At 40.1% G+C, this 14694-nt stretch overlaps 1 protein-coding gene across 4 annotated transcripts in view; it reads left to right on the forward strand.

Annotated features, from left to right (window-relative positions):
- The window catches only part of LOC145912594 (diacylglycerol kinase zeta-like), a 29504-nt gene extending 15401 nt beyond the window's left edge, over nucleotides 1-14103 (forward strand). For all 4 annotated transcript variants that reach the window (XM_083000118.1, XM_083000120.1, XM_083000119.1 and 1 more), the window contains 25 exons: nucleotides 291-329; nucleotides 1762-1899; nucleotides 2991-3176; nucleotides 3384-3466; nucleotides 5610-5784; nucleotides 6139-6276; nucleotides 6741-6867; nucleotides 7134-7252; nucleotides 7732-7914; nucleotides 8213-8319; nucleotides 8714-8800; nucleotides 8875-8972; nucleotides 9297-9376; nucleotides 9503-9551; nucleotides 9853-9983; nucleotides 10056-10138; nucleotides 10291-10333; nucleotides 10520-10870; nucleotides 11051-11259; nucleotides 11322-11393; nucleotides 11655-11892; nucleotides 12131-12159; nucleotides 12230-12393; nucleotides 12499-12629; nucleotides 13086-14103. In XM_083000118.1, coding sequence (XP_082856244.1) covers nucleotides 291-329; nucleotides 1762-1899; nucleotides 2991-3176; nucleotides 3384-3466; nucleotides 5610-5784; nucleotides 6139-6276; nucleotides 6741-6867; nucleotides 7134-7252; nucleotides 7732-7914; nucleotides 8213-8319; nucleotides 8714-8800; nucleotides 8875-8972; nucleotides 9297-9376; nucleotides 9503-9551; nucleotides 9853-9983; nucleotides 10056-10138; nucleotides 10291-10333; nucleotides 10520-10870; nucleotides 11051-11259; nucleotides 11322-11393; nucleotides 11655-11892; nucleotides 12131-12159; nucleotides 12230-12393; nucleotides 12499-12629; nucleotides 13086-13208 — 3183 coding nt within the window. In that variant the 3' untranslated portion in view covers nucleotides 13209-14103. The remainder of the gene's footprint in view (nucleotides 1-290; nucleotides 330-1761; nucleotides 1900-2990; nucleotides 3177-3383; nucleotides 3467-5609; nucleotides 5785-6138; nucleotides 6277-6740; nucleotides 6868-7133; nucleotides 7253-7731; nucleotides 7915-8212; nucleotides 8320-8713; nucleotides 8801-8874; nucleotides 8973-9296; nucleotides 9377-9502; nucleotides 9552-9852; nucleotides 9984-10055; nucleotides 10139-10290; nucleotides 10334-10519; nucleotides 10871-11050; nucleotides 11260-11321; nucleotides 11394-11654; nucleotides 11893-12130; nucleotides 12160-12229; nucleotides 12394-12498; nucleotides 12630-13085) is intronic.
- The last annotated feature ends 591 nt before the right edge of the window (nucleotides 14104-14694 follow it).

Here is a 14694-nt window from a genome sequence, read left to right on the forward strand (position 1 = left end):
ATTCTACATTCATAGTTCATAAATTATTAATGCTGTATCACATGCGTTCACCCTATCATGACCTCAGTAATCTTGTAAAAACAGACAGAGACATGAAATAACAAACGTCTTGGCCATAGATATGCTCATCTGTAATGCAAAGAATAATGTTTATTAAACATTTCGAGAACCGTTTAAACTTATGCTGTTAAACGTTTTCTTGTTATTATTATTATGAGGCACCTTTCATTGTCAGGTTGTCATTAAATTCGCGGTTAATCGCAATGAAACTCTTATTTTTATTTTCACAGTCCTTCGAAAAACGATTCGGTTTTCGAGAAACCTCGAAGGTGAGTCGTCTGGACTATCGGCCAATAATCCCTGGCATTCGCCCCGAGACGAATTTAGACGGGAATCAATAATTGAACGCCTTTACATTGTTGGGTTGTCACTGTGCAAGCGGATAACCATACTGTTGCCATAGTGGACGACTTAAAAGTGTGATTGTTCATACACAAGCACACAGTTTTAATTAATTCTTCAATTAGACACCACGGTTTGCCTTTATCTTGCCAATAACAAAAGCTGGCCATGCTATATTGCAGTACAAAGCTAGTGATTATAATTCTTGTGGCTCTCCTTTAAAAGTCACCAATGTTGTTACCGATAAAACAGCCGAAAATTGCCATTCAAACACAAGTTACATGTTTGAATTTGCATGAGGTTGCTGCGTTCGTGTATTTTATTTTTGAGGTGTGTTTCAAATGGCATGTTTTCGTGCGGCTTGTAACAAACTTAAGGCTTTTTTCTATATTAGGTCGGGTTATGGAACACTATGGGTTGGGCTACACCTGACCAAATTTAATTTGCGCAGCCTATGCAGGAAACATTGTCTTCATTAAACATTAAAAAATGGGTTTATATTCAATTAACTGCCGTTAACTTAACATTTTCAGTGTCGCTGCTTTTAGTAATTTTTTTCCTAATTTTGACAAAGAAAAGTAAATGCCCTCAAGTTTCTGGAATTTAATTTTGTGAAATATTTCGAGGGTGCTGAAGATTTCACAGTTCCAGCTTTTTTTGACCTATTGCCCTTACTTAGCGTGATATGAGGCAGAACGTCTGAAGCACACAAATATCCTCTGAAACTATCACACGACGAAATTAAACGCATATCGTGAAATGATAATTTTACTCAAGATGGACGGCTTGAGGACAGGAAGTTGTCTCCCGAATCGACCATCGTCCAGTCTGATTGAATATTCAGTATTATCGCAGTGACGCTTGTAAATCTTGCGTAATTTTAACAAACTTTACTACTTATTTTTTGCAAATTAAGCCCTATTTTTTGTTTTTTCACTTGTTCACAAATGGCCCGTCCTTCACTTGTTTTGATTAAGCTTTTTAATAAAGCCTCATTATTGGGGCCTATTTTGCAAAATTGTAAAAACGTCTCAGCGCAGCCTGTATTGGTGCAACAAGTGCGAAAAAATAAGTTGTTATGCAAAAAAGATTTTGGTGAAAATCACGCGATACCTTCAAACATTATTGCGATAATATTCAATGTTTCAAGCCTTGGGCGCAAGAAATGTTGTTGGGTTGCGATTAACGTGAGATTGGTTCAACTTAAACGGGGCAATACTCGTTTTATATGGATATATAGACATACATCATTTAAACAGTTATTTCAATTGTCTCATATACGCAAATGATCATCGTGTTAATTTTACATCCATAAAATACACCAACCAATGAATAATTAATTTTTACTTTGATCTCCAGATTGTAGCTATCAGCTGTTCTTGGTGCAAAGAAACTTACCACAATAAAGTGAGCTGCTTTCAGATGCACAAAATCAACGAACCGTGCTCGCTGGGTGCATTCGCTAAAAGCATTGTCCCGCCAACTTGGATAATCAAAGTAAGAACCTGGGGCTGTTCCTTCTTCTTTTTGGCTTGAAATCATGCGATGGCAAAAATAATTCTATCTTTTGACTGAACAAAAAAATAAACTTTCCTTTTAAACTGCTCTTCTGGAGTTAATTAACCTACTTTGTGGTTCTGACGTCCATACAGCAAGACTTCTTCGGGGTTTTTCCCTTGCTGTATGCCAGACGAAATGTCGTAGCAATAAATTACGTTAATTGATGCCAAAAGAGCAATCCTGTTTGCACAAGAAGCTTATTGTGTTTGTATTCTAATGACTTAGCAAGAATGATTTGATCCAAATATCTACACGCCAATGTTAGGCACGATGTGTTCTCCATGCTTTTCCAGCCCTGAGATATCATGTAAATGCAAAGTTTTGAATTTAATAAATAACAAATTTCCGCTTTGATGCCACGACCTCCGACACGGCTGACAGCTTTGCGATCCTCGGAAGCAGCGATGCGTGACGTTTTAAGCACGTGCGACCTTTTGTGTGCGGCGAAACTCGATGATGTGTTTGACCTGCTAGGAATTTTCGCCTGCGTGCTTTGCAAGCAGCGTACGACAGCTAAATGCTGTTTAAATTCGCTTCGTCGCAACCAAAAAGGTCATCGGCTTGTACGTGCACTAAAACTATAGAAATGCGCGTGGCGGTTTCACGAATATCTCATGGGACAATCTTTAGGGACTCTGGTGGCATTTTCACACCGTATTTGGGTTCGATGCATTAGGGCCGGTTGGCATTTAGCTTATTTCGAAAGTTGCAATTTGCAAACAGAAATTCTTCTCGTGTAATGAACCCAACTGCCATTGAGGTTGGCGGGTACCGCACAATCCATTTGCGAAAAAAAAATAATAATACACCACGAAAAACTGTTAATAGGAGATTTAGTAATAACGCATGTAACCGCCCCGTATGGAACCAATTCTTTACTCTTGTTTACCAAATCGATGCATGTTGACGTAAGTTTATTGCCACTATATATCACCAATCGATTATGACGCAACAATGAGTCACTCCGTAGTGCTAGGGTTTACGAACAGCTTGTCGCGATTCGAATCCAACCGGATCCTCTTTCGCAGTCGTCGCAGAAGCAGAAGTCGATCCGCAATCGATCGAAGAAGAAGCGCGGATCAGGAGGCACCTGGAGGAAGAAATCCTCAAAGGAGAACAGACAGCGAACGTTCCTCATCCGTCCTCTCTCCCACCAAGCTGCTTTCCTCACCCCCACGCTTATATTTATTAACCCCAAAAGCGGGGGTAACCAGGTGGGTAAGCGGTAAATCCCGGATAACAATCGGGGACTATCCCACATAAGCCGTAAATTGGTCTGTTCGATCTTGGGGGTCCGTTGTGTAAAATAACTTGAAAACCGCAAATATCACCTGTTTTGAATTGCGCCGCTACTTATCGTTGCCATGGCAACGTTGTACGTCAACAGCCCTACGTACGCTCATTGACTTGATTTTTCACAGGGCGCCAAACTGATGCAAGCGTTCCAGTGGGTAGTGAATCCACGTCAGATCTTCGACCTTTCGAAAGGCGGTCCACAGGAAGGGTAAGAAAAAAAACCTGTGTTTTCCCCGAACAGATTCATGCTCTGGAACAATATCACGGATTAGGTTGCAATTCTGATGTCTGATAGGCTGGTCCATTATGCAAAGAGCATTGCCATGTTTAAAAACCGTAGTCTCAACATCTAACCCCGTTACGCCATTTTATTGAACTGATACAGGGACAAGTTATTGCCGGAACGTCCACTTAAATTAAGCTAATGTTTTCTGCATTATAGACGATTTATTTATGTTGTCAAACTTATTATTCTTGGGAGTGAAATGCAAAACAGCAATGATTACGACCCTATTTTAACCAACGCAACGCATCTTCAATACCCACACTAAACGTATAGTAGGCTGTTTAGAGCAATGTTCGTGAAATGCCTTTTCGTTACAAGATTTCCATTCTGTTTTGCGACAATTAATTTCTACAGACTTGCGAAAGTGCGGCAAATGTATTGCGTGAAGGCAAATTCGTTGCAACCAACATGTTGCTAAAAAAACAAAACCGCCAACAGCATATAGCTCCCATATATAGTTCAATGTGCATAGCTGTCGCACTGAGGGGGTACCAACGTCCATGGCAATTTTTGCGTAACGTCAAGTGTCACACAATGTTATTGTCAAATTTATTGACCTGCCCGTGCGAATTACATCAGGCGCACTAAGGGCTTATATCCTGTAATACATAGCGAGCCGTGAAGATTGGCCTTGTGAATAATGCAAAAGCAACTGTAAGAGGCACGTCCACGTTAATCATCACCGTCATTTTGTTCGATAATCGGAGCGCGCGGCGTCTCTCGTCATTATCGCGAAAACCCGATTTTAATGATTAGCCTTTATACGGTCACGTGATCGCGGCCAGCGCTTTGAAACAAGTTGAAAGCTGTAGCATTATACGTTGCGAATCGTAGAATTAACATCAATTATTGGTTTTACCTGGGCTTCTGTGACTGTTTTGACGTCACCAAAAGCGGTTCTGCCACACAGGACAAAAGGTTGAAAAAAACTGATTTAAATCATAAAGGCATGAATTGCGTACCAAGGTTTAGTCGAGTGCCGACGTATTTTGATACGTTGTCTGCCATTTTCTGCTTACGCTATGATGTAATATGTATTTGTGCCCGTAAGCCTGGGTGTTGATGCATGCGATTTCAACCTGAACTGTAAGAGTATGAAATGCAACAATTTAAAAAATACACCTCTCATGTTTGATAGCAATATTTATGTATTTTCATTGCGGAAGTTGATTGTGATGAAACAACTGAAAATCTCTCGAGGGGGGGTGTCAACTTTATAAGATATTGCAACTACATGTTTTACTTTGTATGATGTTAACTCTTCGTGACCCACAATATTTGACATGTCACCCCTGCAGGGTCGCCCCCCCACCTTTGGGAAGCTCTGCTTTAACTCATCGCTTTAATTTATTAATCCACGTCTTGTAAGTCTTGATAGTAGCCGATACAACGGCTGTGTGTTTGGTTCCACGTGTAAAAGAAGCTTCAGAACGGGTAATGACAAACGACAAAGCACACCGCCACAAGACGGCCTATACACTGTGTAACATTTTTCATAAATTATTTATCTTAGCGCCGCGAATGACGAACCGGGTTGTTATGTTTCCGGCATCACATTACTTCAATCTAATCCATTTGACATTTGCGGTGGCACAAAGGCATCGGAAAATGTATTTAGTTTGATGTGGCCGATTTTTTTAGCTGAAATAGCTTTGGGATCATGGTGGGGGTGGGGTCCTTTTGTGGTCGAAACAACATCTTCACGGAAAGCTGTTTTTCTCTGTGGCGTGGTAAAAACTGCAACCGACGGAGTCTTAGCAAATGAAAATAACCCGGGAAAAACAGCTGAGCTGTGATGCTGTGAAATGAACCGATTAATTTTGACGGTTTTAGTTGCGTTTGACGTTTGTTGTTCCGTCACAATCATTTTACAAATAAACATTCAAAACGAAACTTTTCGGAAAAAATTCTTCATAAAACCTCGCGAGTCAATCAAATGCTAAGCAAGAGAAACAGGTGATCATAACTGTTCTGCACTGACCCGTTGTACGCGGTTGATAATAAAGCTCTGTCGCCCTAAATGTGTATTTCAACAAAACCAAATGTACTTTCGATTTGCCAACAGATTAGAGCTCTATCGAAAAGTTCCAAACCTCAGGATCTTGGCTTGTGGAGGCGATGGCACGGTCGGCTGGATTCTATCCGTACTTGATAAACTTTCGTTGTCTCGACCGCCTCCAGTGGCCATTCTTCCACTGGGAACGGGCAACGATCTGTCGAGGACCCTCAACTTCGGACCGGTGGGTTTTTGTGACGTGATAAAGGTTATTGTTTTGCAACAAACAAAGACAATTGAATTTGGAAACCTTTGTTTGTTGTGACGTTTGTGAGTGTTTGTCAGGTCTCTGTTTCGTGATAAGTTCGTTTTGGGATGAAATATACATTATAAAAATGGTAATTTTGCATTAAAAATTGAAAAATGTTTTTTATGCAATTACCTTTAGCGCTACTCATAAATATAAAATGAACTTAACCCCCCTTTCTTAGTCACGAGCCTAAAACCGCATGAAAACTACCAAAGTTAAAAAAGTTATGACCTATATTTCGTGCGTTTCCCAAACTCCACAATTTAATCTTCCTCGTGTTCCGTGCAGGGTTACACTGACGAACCAATCCACAAAATCCTCCAGGGCGTAGAGGAGGCCAGACCCGCCAAATTGGACCGTTGGAAGTTGCACGTGGAACGGAACGAGCAAGCGCAACTTCCCGCTAGGCACACCGAAGACGATGAGGTATGACGTCATACACAAAGCTTGTGTTGTTTTTGTTTATTTGCAAACAATAGTTCGCGCACTGAGAAAACAAGGAAAACGGGCTTCATGCCAGGGATAGGGTCGAATTCACTTTTTGTCCAAATGTCAGCGTAAAAAAGGTTATAATCCTCCTTGGCTTTGGCATTTGTTTAATCTCGTTAAGTATAAGGGTTCGGTTTTTCTGCTGTCTCATCCAAAGGTTAAATCGCGTGAAAGCCGATGCAAATAACGTTAGGCATTCAGGTCGGGCTCTGCAAAGACGGGAATTCGATCGGCAGGGATTTGCGAAATTTCCATTTTAAATATTTGCTAGTCCTTGCACTGATTATGAACACAGTTGAATTTGAAACGTCTGCCAACAACTTTATGCTAACTAACAAGTTCTTAGTTTTGGCTTTCATGTTGAAAGCAATAACGTCCAAATATATGTTGTTTATTCGTAGCAAACGAATTTACCACCAGAAGAGAATCTGATGACTGGGGTGGACAATCCTCCCTTAGATGTGGTGAACAATTATTTCAGCATCGGTTCCGACGCCCAAGTCACCCTCGCTTTCCACGAATCAAGGGGTGAGTTCAGCTTTAAACTTTTATAAGTGCTTTGTGTATAAGTGAATAATAAACCAGTGGTTCCGGCCCGTTTTCATGCGCAATTCTACCCGAATGATTATCGTGGCATTTAATTTTAATTTCACTAGGAAAATAAAATACAAAAAAACATATTTAAATAGTAAGCATTTGATTTTGGTGGAGTTTCATATGTGGTTAGGCAGTTAAGAAACAATGTTCAAACTAGCATGCGTAAATTTCCTTAACCCATTTTTTTGGCTTAACAGAGGCCCATCCAGATAAGTTCAACAGTCGCATCGGTAATAAAATCTATTACGTGAGAGCCGGCATGTTCGAATACTTGACACGACAATCCAAGGATCTATCCAAACACATCACTGTAGTCGTGAGTAAACATATGTATTTTTCTTCAGTTGTTCTATATATTTTCTGTCAGTGTCGCACAAAACAGGTCACACATGCCAAGCTTGGCAGCCATTTGTTTGAAATTGGCACGCGGACTGATTTTACTAATATGTTCAAGTCACAATGTTAAAATCAAGCTTCTTTGTGAACACGTATTGTAATCGATCTCATAGTGCATTTTATTTGACTACATAGCAGTATTTCCCAAACTGTTTAATTCGAGAAACCCGGCAAGGCTATTTAAGTTACAAAAACATCAAGTAAACCTACATATTTTACCCAAAATTATAGCATTTTTTTTGTCTTTTCGGATTGGTTCTCATCCGTTTTTTTGTCCAATGTTAAGTTTATTAAGCTTGAAACCAGATACTAGCTTATGTATGGTTCGGCAGTAACCAAGGATTATAGCAACGCACTCCAACGGCTTGGGTGGTAAACTTGCACTTAACTTACGTTCAGTGTGACGGCCAAAACATTACGCCGAAGATCCGGGAGCTCAAACCAGTCTGTATCCTCTTCCTCAATATTCCCAAGTACAGCTCCGGGACTTGCCCTTGGGGAAACCCCAGCGGCAGTGAGTTCACTGTGCAACGTCATGACGACAAACTCATTGAAGTTTTGGCGTTCAGTCTCAACCAACTGGTAGGTGTTGATATTTTTACCAAAAATGCATATCCTCCGCTGAAAAGTTATGCGGATTTTCTTTCATACATGGTTTTCCTTAAAAATATCTACCTAAAAAATATGTTTTATCAAAAATACGATAAAAAACTTGACCAGACCTTAATCTTTGTGACGTCAGAACCGTCAATTGGAATTGTTTCGGCACGAAAGCTCACACAAAAAGTTGCAAAACTCATGTCTTAATTGTTAGAACAATAACTACCGTCGGGGTTAATTGTAACGTAATAAAACCTGTGTGTTTTGTCACTTCTCACAGGGCATGATATTCGTCGGAGGACACGGCGAACGACTCTGTCAGTGCAGGTCGGCTACCATCAAGACTTACAAAACCTTCCCAGTGCAAATAGACGGTGAACCCTGCAGGTATTACGTTAGCAGTAATTATGAAGTGCACCACTCTGAACCAGTGGTTCCCGACTTTCATGTACCAGTGACACACTCAAACTCACCCTCAAAAACATACTCAACCCAACCTATTACGCCCCATGTAAAAAATGTCGACCGTTTTGGTGGTAGTTGAACGGTTTTGGTGGGTTTTGGTGGGTTTTGGCAGTTTTTAGAGATGAATTCGCTAACGTGCACAGGAACAATAAGTCGTTTTTTTTTCTTTATTGGTACAACAGGAAAATAGTCGCAAGGCCTGATTTGAAACCTTCCAAGTATAGAAACCCTAAAAAATATTTAAACGACGCACAAGTGTTTCCGAACGCACCATTTGGAAACTCATTTGGAAACTAATCCCAACGTTTCGTCATAGGTTAAATCCCTCCATTATCAAGTTTGAGTTTTTCAACCAAGCTAACATGCTTTTCAAATCCAAGAGAAGAACATCCGCAGCGTCAGAGTAAGTATACTCTCCTTTGTTAATAACATCGTATATTGCACGTAAATTAACCTACTGTGTTGTCATGGATTAAGGCCCCATCCTCACGACCAGATTAAGATTCGTCTAAACCTGCTGACGAGTTATGATTTCGATGCTCAAGGTGGAATGAAGGAGAAGCTTATTACAAAGGGTATATTGAGTTTGAAACATGTGTAAATGTTTTTGTTCAGTTTTTTTTTACAATTTTCCTAGGAAATACATGATTTGTGCGTAATATAGTATGGCGTTAATCCCTTTAATTTTGAAATTGTTTTCAAAAAACGATTTTCTCAATACCAAGTTCTCCATTTCAAACGTTTTCCGTTGATTATAAACAGAAGTTTTGTTTTTGAAACCGCATACTCATTTAATGCACCAGGGGCTATAATAACTTCTTACATGAAGTTTCGCCTATGGTGTTACGCTTTGTTTTTTTGCAATTGTTCCTTGTAAATAAGTCTTACATTGTTCACAGCATCCCCCTTCCTTGTAACTGTGGTGATGAGCAATTCGCGACTGGACGTTTTGCGAACTTGCCTGGACAGCCTCAACACCGTAAGTTAACTCAGTAATTATTTGATAATAAAAGTTAGTGCTTTCATTACGTCGAGTTGCCTATACAGCTGCACACATCATAAAATCGTACTCCCAATTGCTATGTAAATGTTTGTACTTTTGCAGGCGAATGCTTCTCCCGATCCGAGTGTTGAACGCTGGTTTTTTCTTGATTGTAAGTTTTTGTTCTTCCTTTTAATGAATACTTACATGTAATCATGCACGCTTTTGTACGTAATTATTAAAATACTGTTGTAGTGAATGTAACTGCGTTCAAGCAATAAAGTTGTCATTCAGTCTTCAAACTAAGAGTTTTAGTGTTGAAGTAATAGTTTGAAACTAACTTAACTAAGTACCACTACAAAACTGCCTGTAAAGTTGTTTCGACAAGTATGTGTATAATTTTCCAATTAATGAGTGAAGAAGTTTAAAAAACGTTAATGTTTAAGATAAACCGACACCTCTTTGTTTCTCAGCAAGCGACGACGACAGATTTTATCGAATCGATCAAAACCAAGAGAACCTGCATCTCGTTTGTGACGTCATAACCAATGACCGCGAGCTTTACCTTTTGGAAGTTCCCGAGCCCCAAACATCTCCGTTACTAGTGAGTGTGACGTCACAGTAACATATTGTTTCGTCTGTTTATTGACACAGCTTACCTGTGTATTTTTAACAGCATTTTCCAGTTCGTTCGAGGACAATTGACAGGAAATCTCTGCAATTCCGTGGAAGGGTACACAGCGACTCAGTCGTCATTGGGTATGGGTTTCTATGCTAAAATTGTGTTTGTGTTCCGGATATTGGTAGCTTTGAGGTTTGAATATGTAATAAGTTTTTCTGTTTTTTTCGCCTTTCATGAAAGCTAAAGAATAGGTTTTTATGCATGTTTGTTAACTTCCATTTCTTTTCAGGGAGAATCTTACTGATGCTGTAGACTTTACGGCGATGACGCAGGTTTGTGAATAAAAATGTTGTAATATTTAAGAAGTTCGTTATTCCTCACAAATACACCCAATTCGTTCTTGTGTTATTTAAATAGTTTTTTTTCGTAAAAGAGTGTCTAAATGTACACAAATATTTTATTATTTTTATCGGTTATTTTATTGTTTTGGTTAATTTCGGGGTTCCTTTATTCTAAAGCATCGTAACCCGATCTCCCATGACGTCGCCAAGTCCGGCAACGTGAGTCCTCGAGTGTTGAGTTCTCAACTAATAACGTCGCCGCTAGACGTCGTCCTTGAAAAGGACCGCGACGAGGAAGAAGTAATCGTTCCAGCGAAAACTGATGACGTCACATCAGTAAAATCGGAAGGTACTGACGTCGCACTGGCATTCGAACCAGAAGTTACACTGGATACTTCTGAAGAAAAAGAAGTGACATCAGAACCGGTAAATGACGTACCCGTCGTGGAGGTTGTAGCGGATACGTCGCCATCCAATGATAAAATACCGAGTACGTCATCATCAATAACAGCATCCCCGATTGCTCACGTGAGTTGCGTCTCTTCTTCTGTTTCGCTGGTAGGGGAAATTTAGAAGGGGAATGAATAAAACTTAGTTGTTTTGTACCACAGTGCAGTTGCTGGATAATTTACAGAACTCGGCAATATTATGTTGCAACATCATATCTCTCATGGTCTATATACGGAAATATTTTTTAATTCGCTACAGCGACTGTACGAAAGCGACTGCTCGTCGTACTCGACTTCCAGCAACGAGTACGTCATCAACGATGACGTGGGAGACGCTTCACAAAGCAAAATTGCCAAATCACGACACAAGTCAATGATGACTCAGCGCTCACCGCAAAAATCGCCTCTCCGCACTTCGCAGTCGAACCCCCCGATTGCAGGCGGACAACTGCTCGGCGAGTTTGTCAGGTGGGTTAGTGACGTCATAGTCGAGGGTGACGTAATCAACGGAGTGTTTTCCTGCTGTTTAGTAAACTTGACGAGGTATCGACGGGGAAGAAGAAAGAACACCGAAGAAGCAACACCGACACCGATCCAAAGAAGTAAGTTTGTGTGTTCGAGCCGGGGTTCGAACCCGGGACCTTCGGGCTTACCTTGGTTCCGTGTTAATATATAATAGGAATAAGCCAGTATCGATAAAGCGTATGTTGGTATAAGTTACATGCACGCACCTAAGATTTCAACTGGTTATTACAGTGAATGTAAATAAATCAAATCAAACCAATCTCGTCGATGATATGAGTGGATTTTTGTTGGCTTTACGCGTCACAGCTGTCCTCTATAAACAAAGTTGAACATTGCAGATCTCTGGCGAGTGGTGGTCAAATGTTGTTAAGCAACTTTGTGAAGACAATGAAATTATCCAGCGGCAACAGTAACAGCAACAATAATAACAACAACAGCAACAACAACAACAACAATAATAACGACGTATTCGACCTGAAACCATGCCAGAGTTGTGAGGATGTTTCGATCCCAATTCTCCGTCGCAACCATCTCGCTTGCCGTCGTCATAGCTACGCGGAGTCACGTGCTAATCAGGTAACAACGTTTTTCCTTAATTTATTCCCGACGCAGTTTATGGTTATACCGGGTAATTGCAGATTGTCAGTTTATGAGAGTGGTATGGGTAATATAGGATAACCATCGCGTTATATGGTGCGAAAAGAAGTTGCTTTCCATTGAAATTACTTGAAATTACGACAAATATACACCTTTTGTTTAAAAATATTGTGTTAGTTAATTTTTTGCCGCAACTTATTTCTATGTTTTCCATCAGGGTCAACAGAATCCCGACAACCGTTTCTGGTAAGTGGTACTGCACCATTCCATGTCAACCGTTGTGACGCAACAATAACCCATCGATTTTGTGGCGCAGGAACGCGAGATTTTTGGAAGCGGCAAAAAATGGCGACGTGGAAACAATGAAAAAATCGATCCGACGCGGTGCGGATGTTTATGCGACAACTAGTGGCGGAGAAACGGCTTTGCATTGCGCCACTAGAGGGCATCATGCCGATGCAATTGGATACATTACCAAAGGTGAAAAATTTGGGGCAATGGCGCCCGTACGAATGAATTATTCATGCAAGTCGTCGCGAATTGGGAATTTTTTGCAAAAAATTTAAAATATTGCTCGCATTTCAGAAATTCCGGAGATCGTTAATTTGACGGACAAACACCGACAGTCAGCGCTCCATCTAGCGGTTAAATGTGGCAAAAGCCTGTGTTCAAAGTTGGTACATGCCGGTGCTACAATCGGTATGGTGGATTCAACGGTGAGTTCCCACTTTGTTTCTTTTGCAGCATGTTCAAGTACTCCCACAGAAACTGTATGTAAGTGACGTCAGTGAGTGATATATAATCACACACATTACTTTGCAAGGTGTTCCTGGCTTTAAACAGACAGTATGAATGCACTCATGATCGTGATTTTTGTAAGACTATATATTCCGTTGGATTTAATCGTATTTGTCAAAACTCTCGAATCGAACGTTTTGCTTCGACGTATTACTAAAATATCATTACCCGTCGTCCCTATTCCTCTCCATTAGCTGCACGTTAATGTGTGTCTTTACTGCCGTATGGTTGCTGCGTTAAGGAAGAAAACTTTTCAGTAACATTTGGAATCCAGCAACTATCTGTAAATTAGCAACTACGGTGCATATTTTTAAACTCATCCAAATTTCAGTTTTTCAGCAAATATTTAATCAAAATATTTTCTTTGTCTTCAGGGCAGGAGCGTAATCGATCATGCGAAACATGAAGACAACCTCCCATTGGTTGAATTTTTAGAGAGCGAGCAGAATTCAAGGTTACAAACGGTCATGAAACTGGCGCCGGAGACAGACATATAACATGAAGTCACCACAGATGCTTGTGACGTATACAAACGCGCTTTGTGGCGTGTCTCACTTACTGCGAGTTTGTGTTTTCTCGTGTGATGCCATCTGTGGCATGGTTTGTTTGTCACATGGCACCATAGCGACTTGTCACGTGTCACAAGAAGGCGGGTTCGTTGTAAACGTACAGCATGAACGTTTTTGACAAAGTATCAGTGGTAAAAGAGTAAAACGATATCCATCGTACTGAGTCGACTCTTCATCTAAGGTACTAAAGCAAACGCAGAAAACATTCCGCTTTTTTTGGTACTTTTCCGTCAGTTTAAATGTACGTTTTCTATTGTTTCGTTTACATACAAAGGCAAGCATTAAAACTCCCAGCATTCCTTGCATTCTCCGCGCTTCTTCTTTTCGCGGTTCACAATCTTCTGTGTGTCACTAGTGTTACCGTCCACTGATCCAGTATTATCAAATATTATTTTGCAGTCATTCGGCCCCGGCGTTTGTCGTGGGGTCGCCACAAGGACACTTTCATCCTCGATAAAGATTGCACTTAAATGCGAGCTATGAGATGGCGCGAAACCCAATCGCACGTGCGATAAATCCCATGAATTTCTGCACTCATTATGTCTCACCTGTTCGTTGCTTTTTTCAGTGCGCCCGAAATATTTTTTTTCGCACGGAACCAGAACCAAGGGTCTTTTAAAGTTTGGAATTTCCCGACCCCTTTTTGATATGTTGTGACGTCAGAACTCATTGATTGTTCTTCGACGCTTCAATAACCCCGGAAACTTCAAATTTGTTTTTTCTTGGTGATGACGTAGTGTTCTGTTTATGTTTCTGACGTAACAACTCTCATTATTGTATACAGATGGGATTTATGTTTCTGTGCAATAAACTTTTGTTCACGTGACAACTTTTGAACATTTGTACTTGGCAAAAACAGTGTGGGGGTCTCGTGATTGTAATTGCGACACATTGATCATGCCAAAATCATGTAAGGGGATAAGAACGTCAATTATTCAGCTTTCACAAAAGAACAAATTTGGTGCGTTTAGAATTCCAAGCGATTATAACTTTTTAAAAAAATTTGATTTGGAAAATATCAATAATTTTTCAAATTGGTGTTTTGGAAACCATTCAAGCGTATCGGCACAAAAGTTTGGTTTGTTTGCAAATATTTAGGATACTACGGATATAATGAAGTCATTGGGCTATTGTAGTGCGAATAGTTGTTTAAATGTTCAGATGGTAATTTGCATAAAATTTGCGTAAACCAGTCAGGTAATAACAAATAATTGACTGGCCAGTCATGGAACACGTGAGCATAAAGTGTACAAACAAGAAGTGTTTGCAAATAGTGAACGACTTAACCTATTTACAGTTTGTAAACATATGAACTAACCTATATTCGTTAATTAGATAGTTCAAACAACATGTGAACTAATTAATTAACGAATAAATATCCTTTCCAAAAAACTGGCATGACAAATTTATAGAT

The sequence above is a fragment of the Ascidia mentula genome, chromosome 8, assembly GCF_947561715.1.
Source record: "Ascidia mentula chromosome 8, kaAscMent1.1, whole genome shotgun sequence".
NCBI classification, from domain to species: Eukaryota; Metazoa; Chordata; class Ascidiacea; order Phlebobranchia; family Ascidiidae; genus Ascidia; species Ascidia mentula.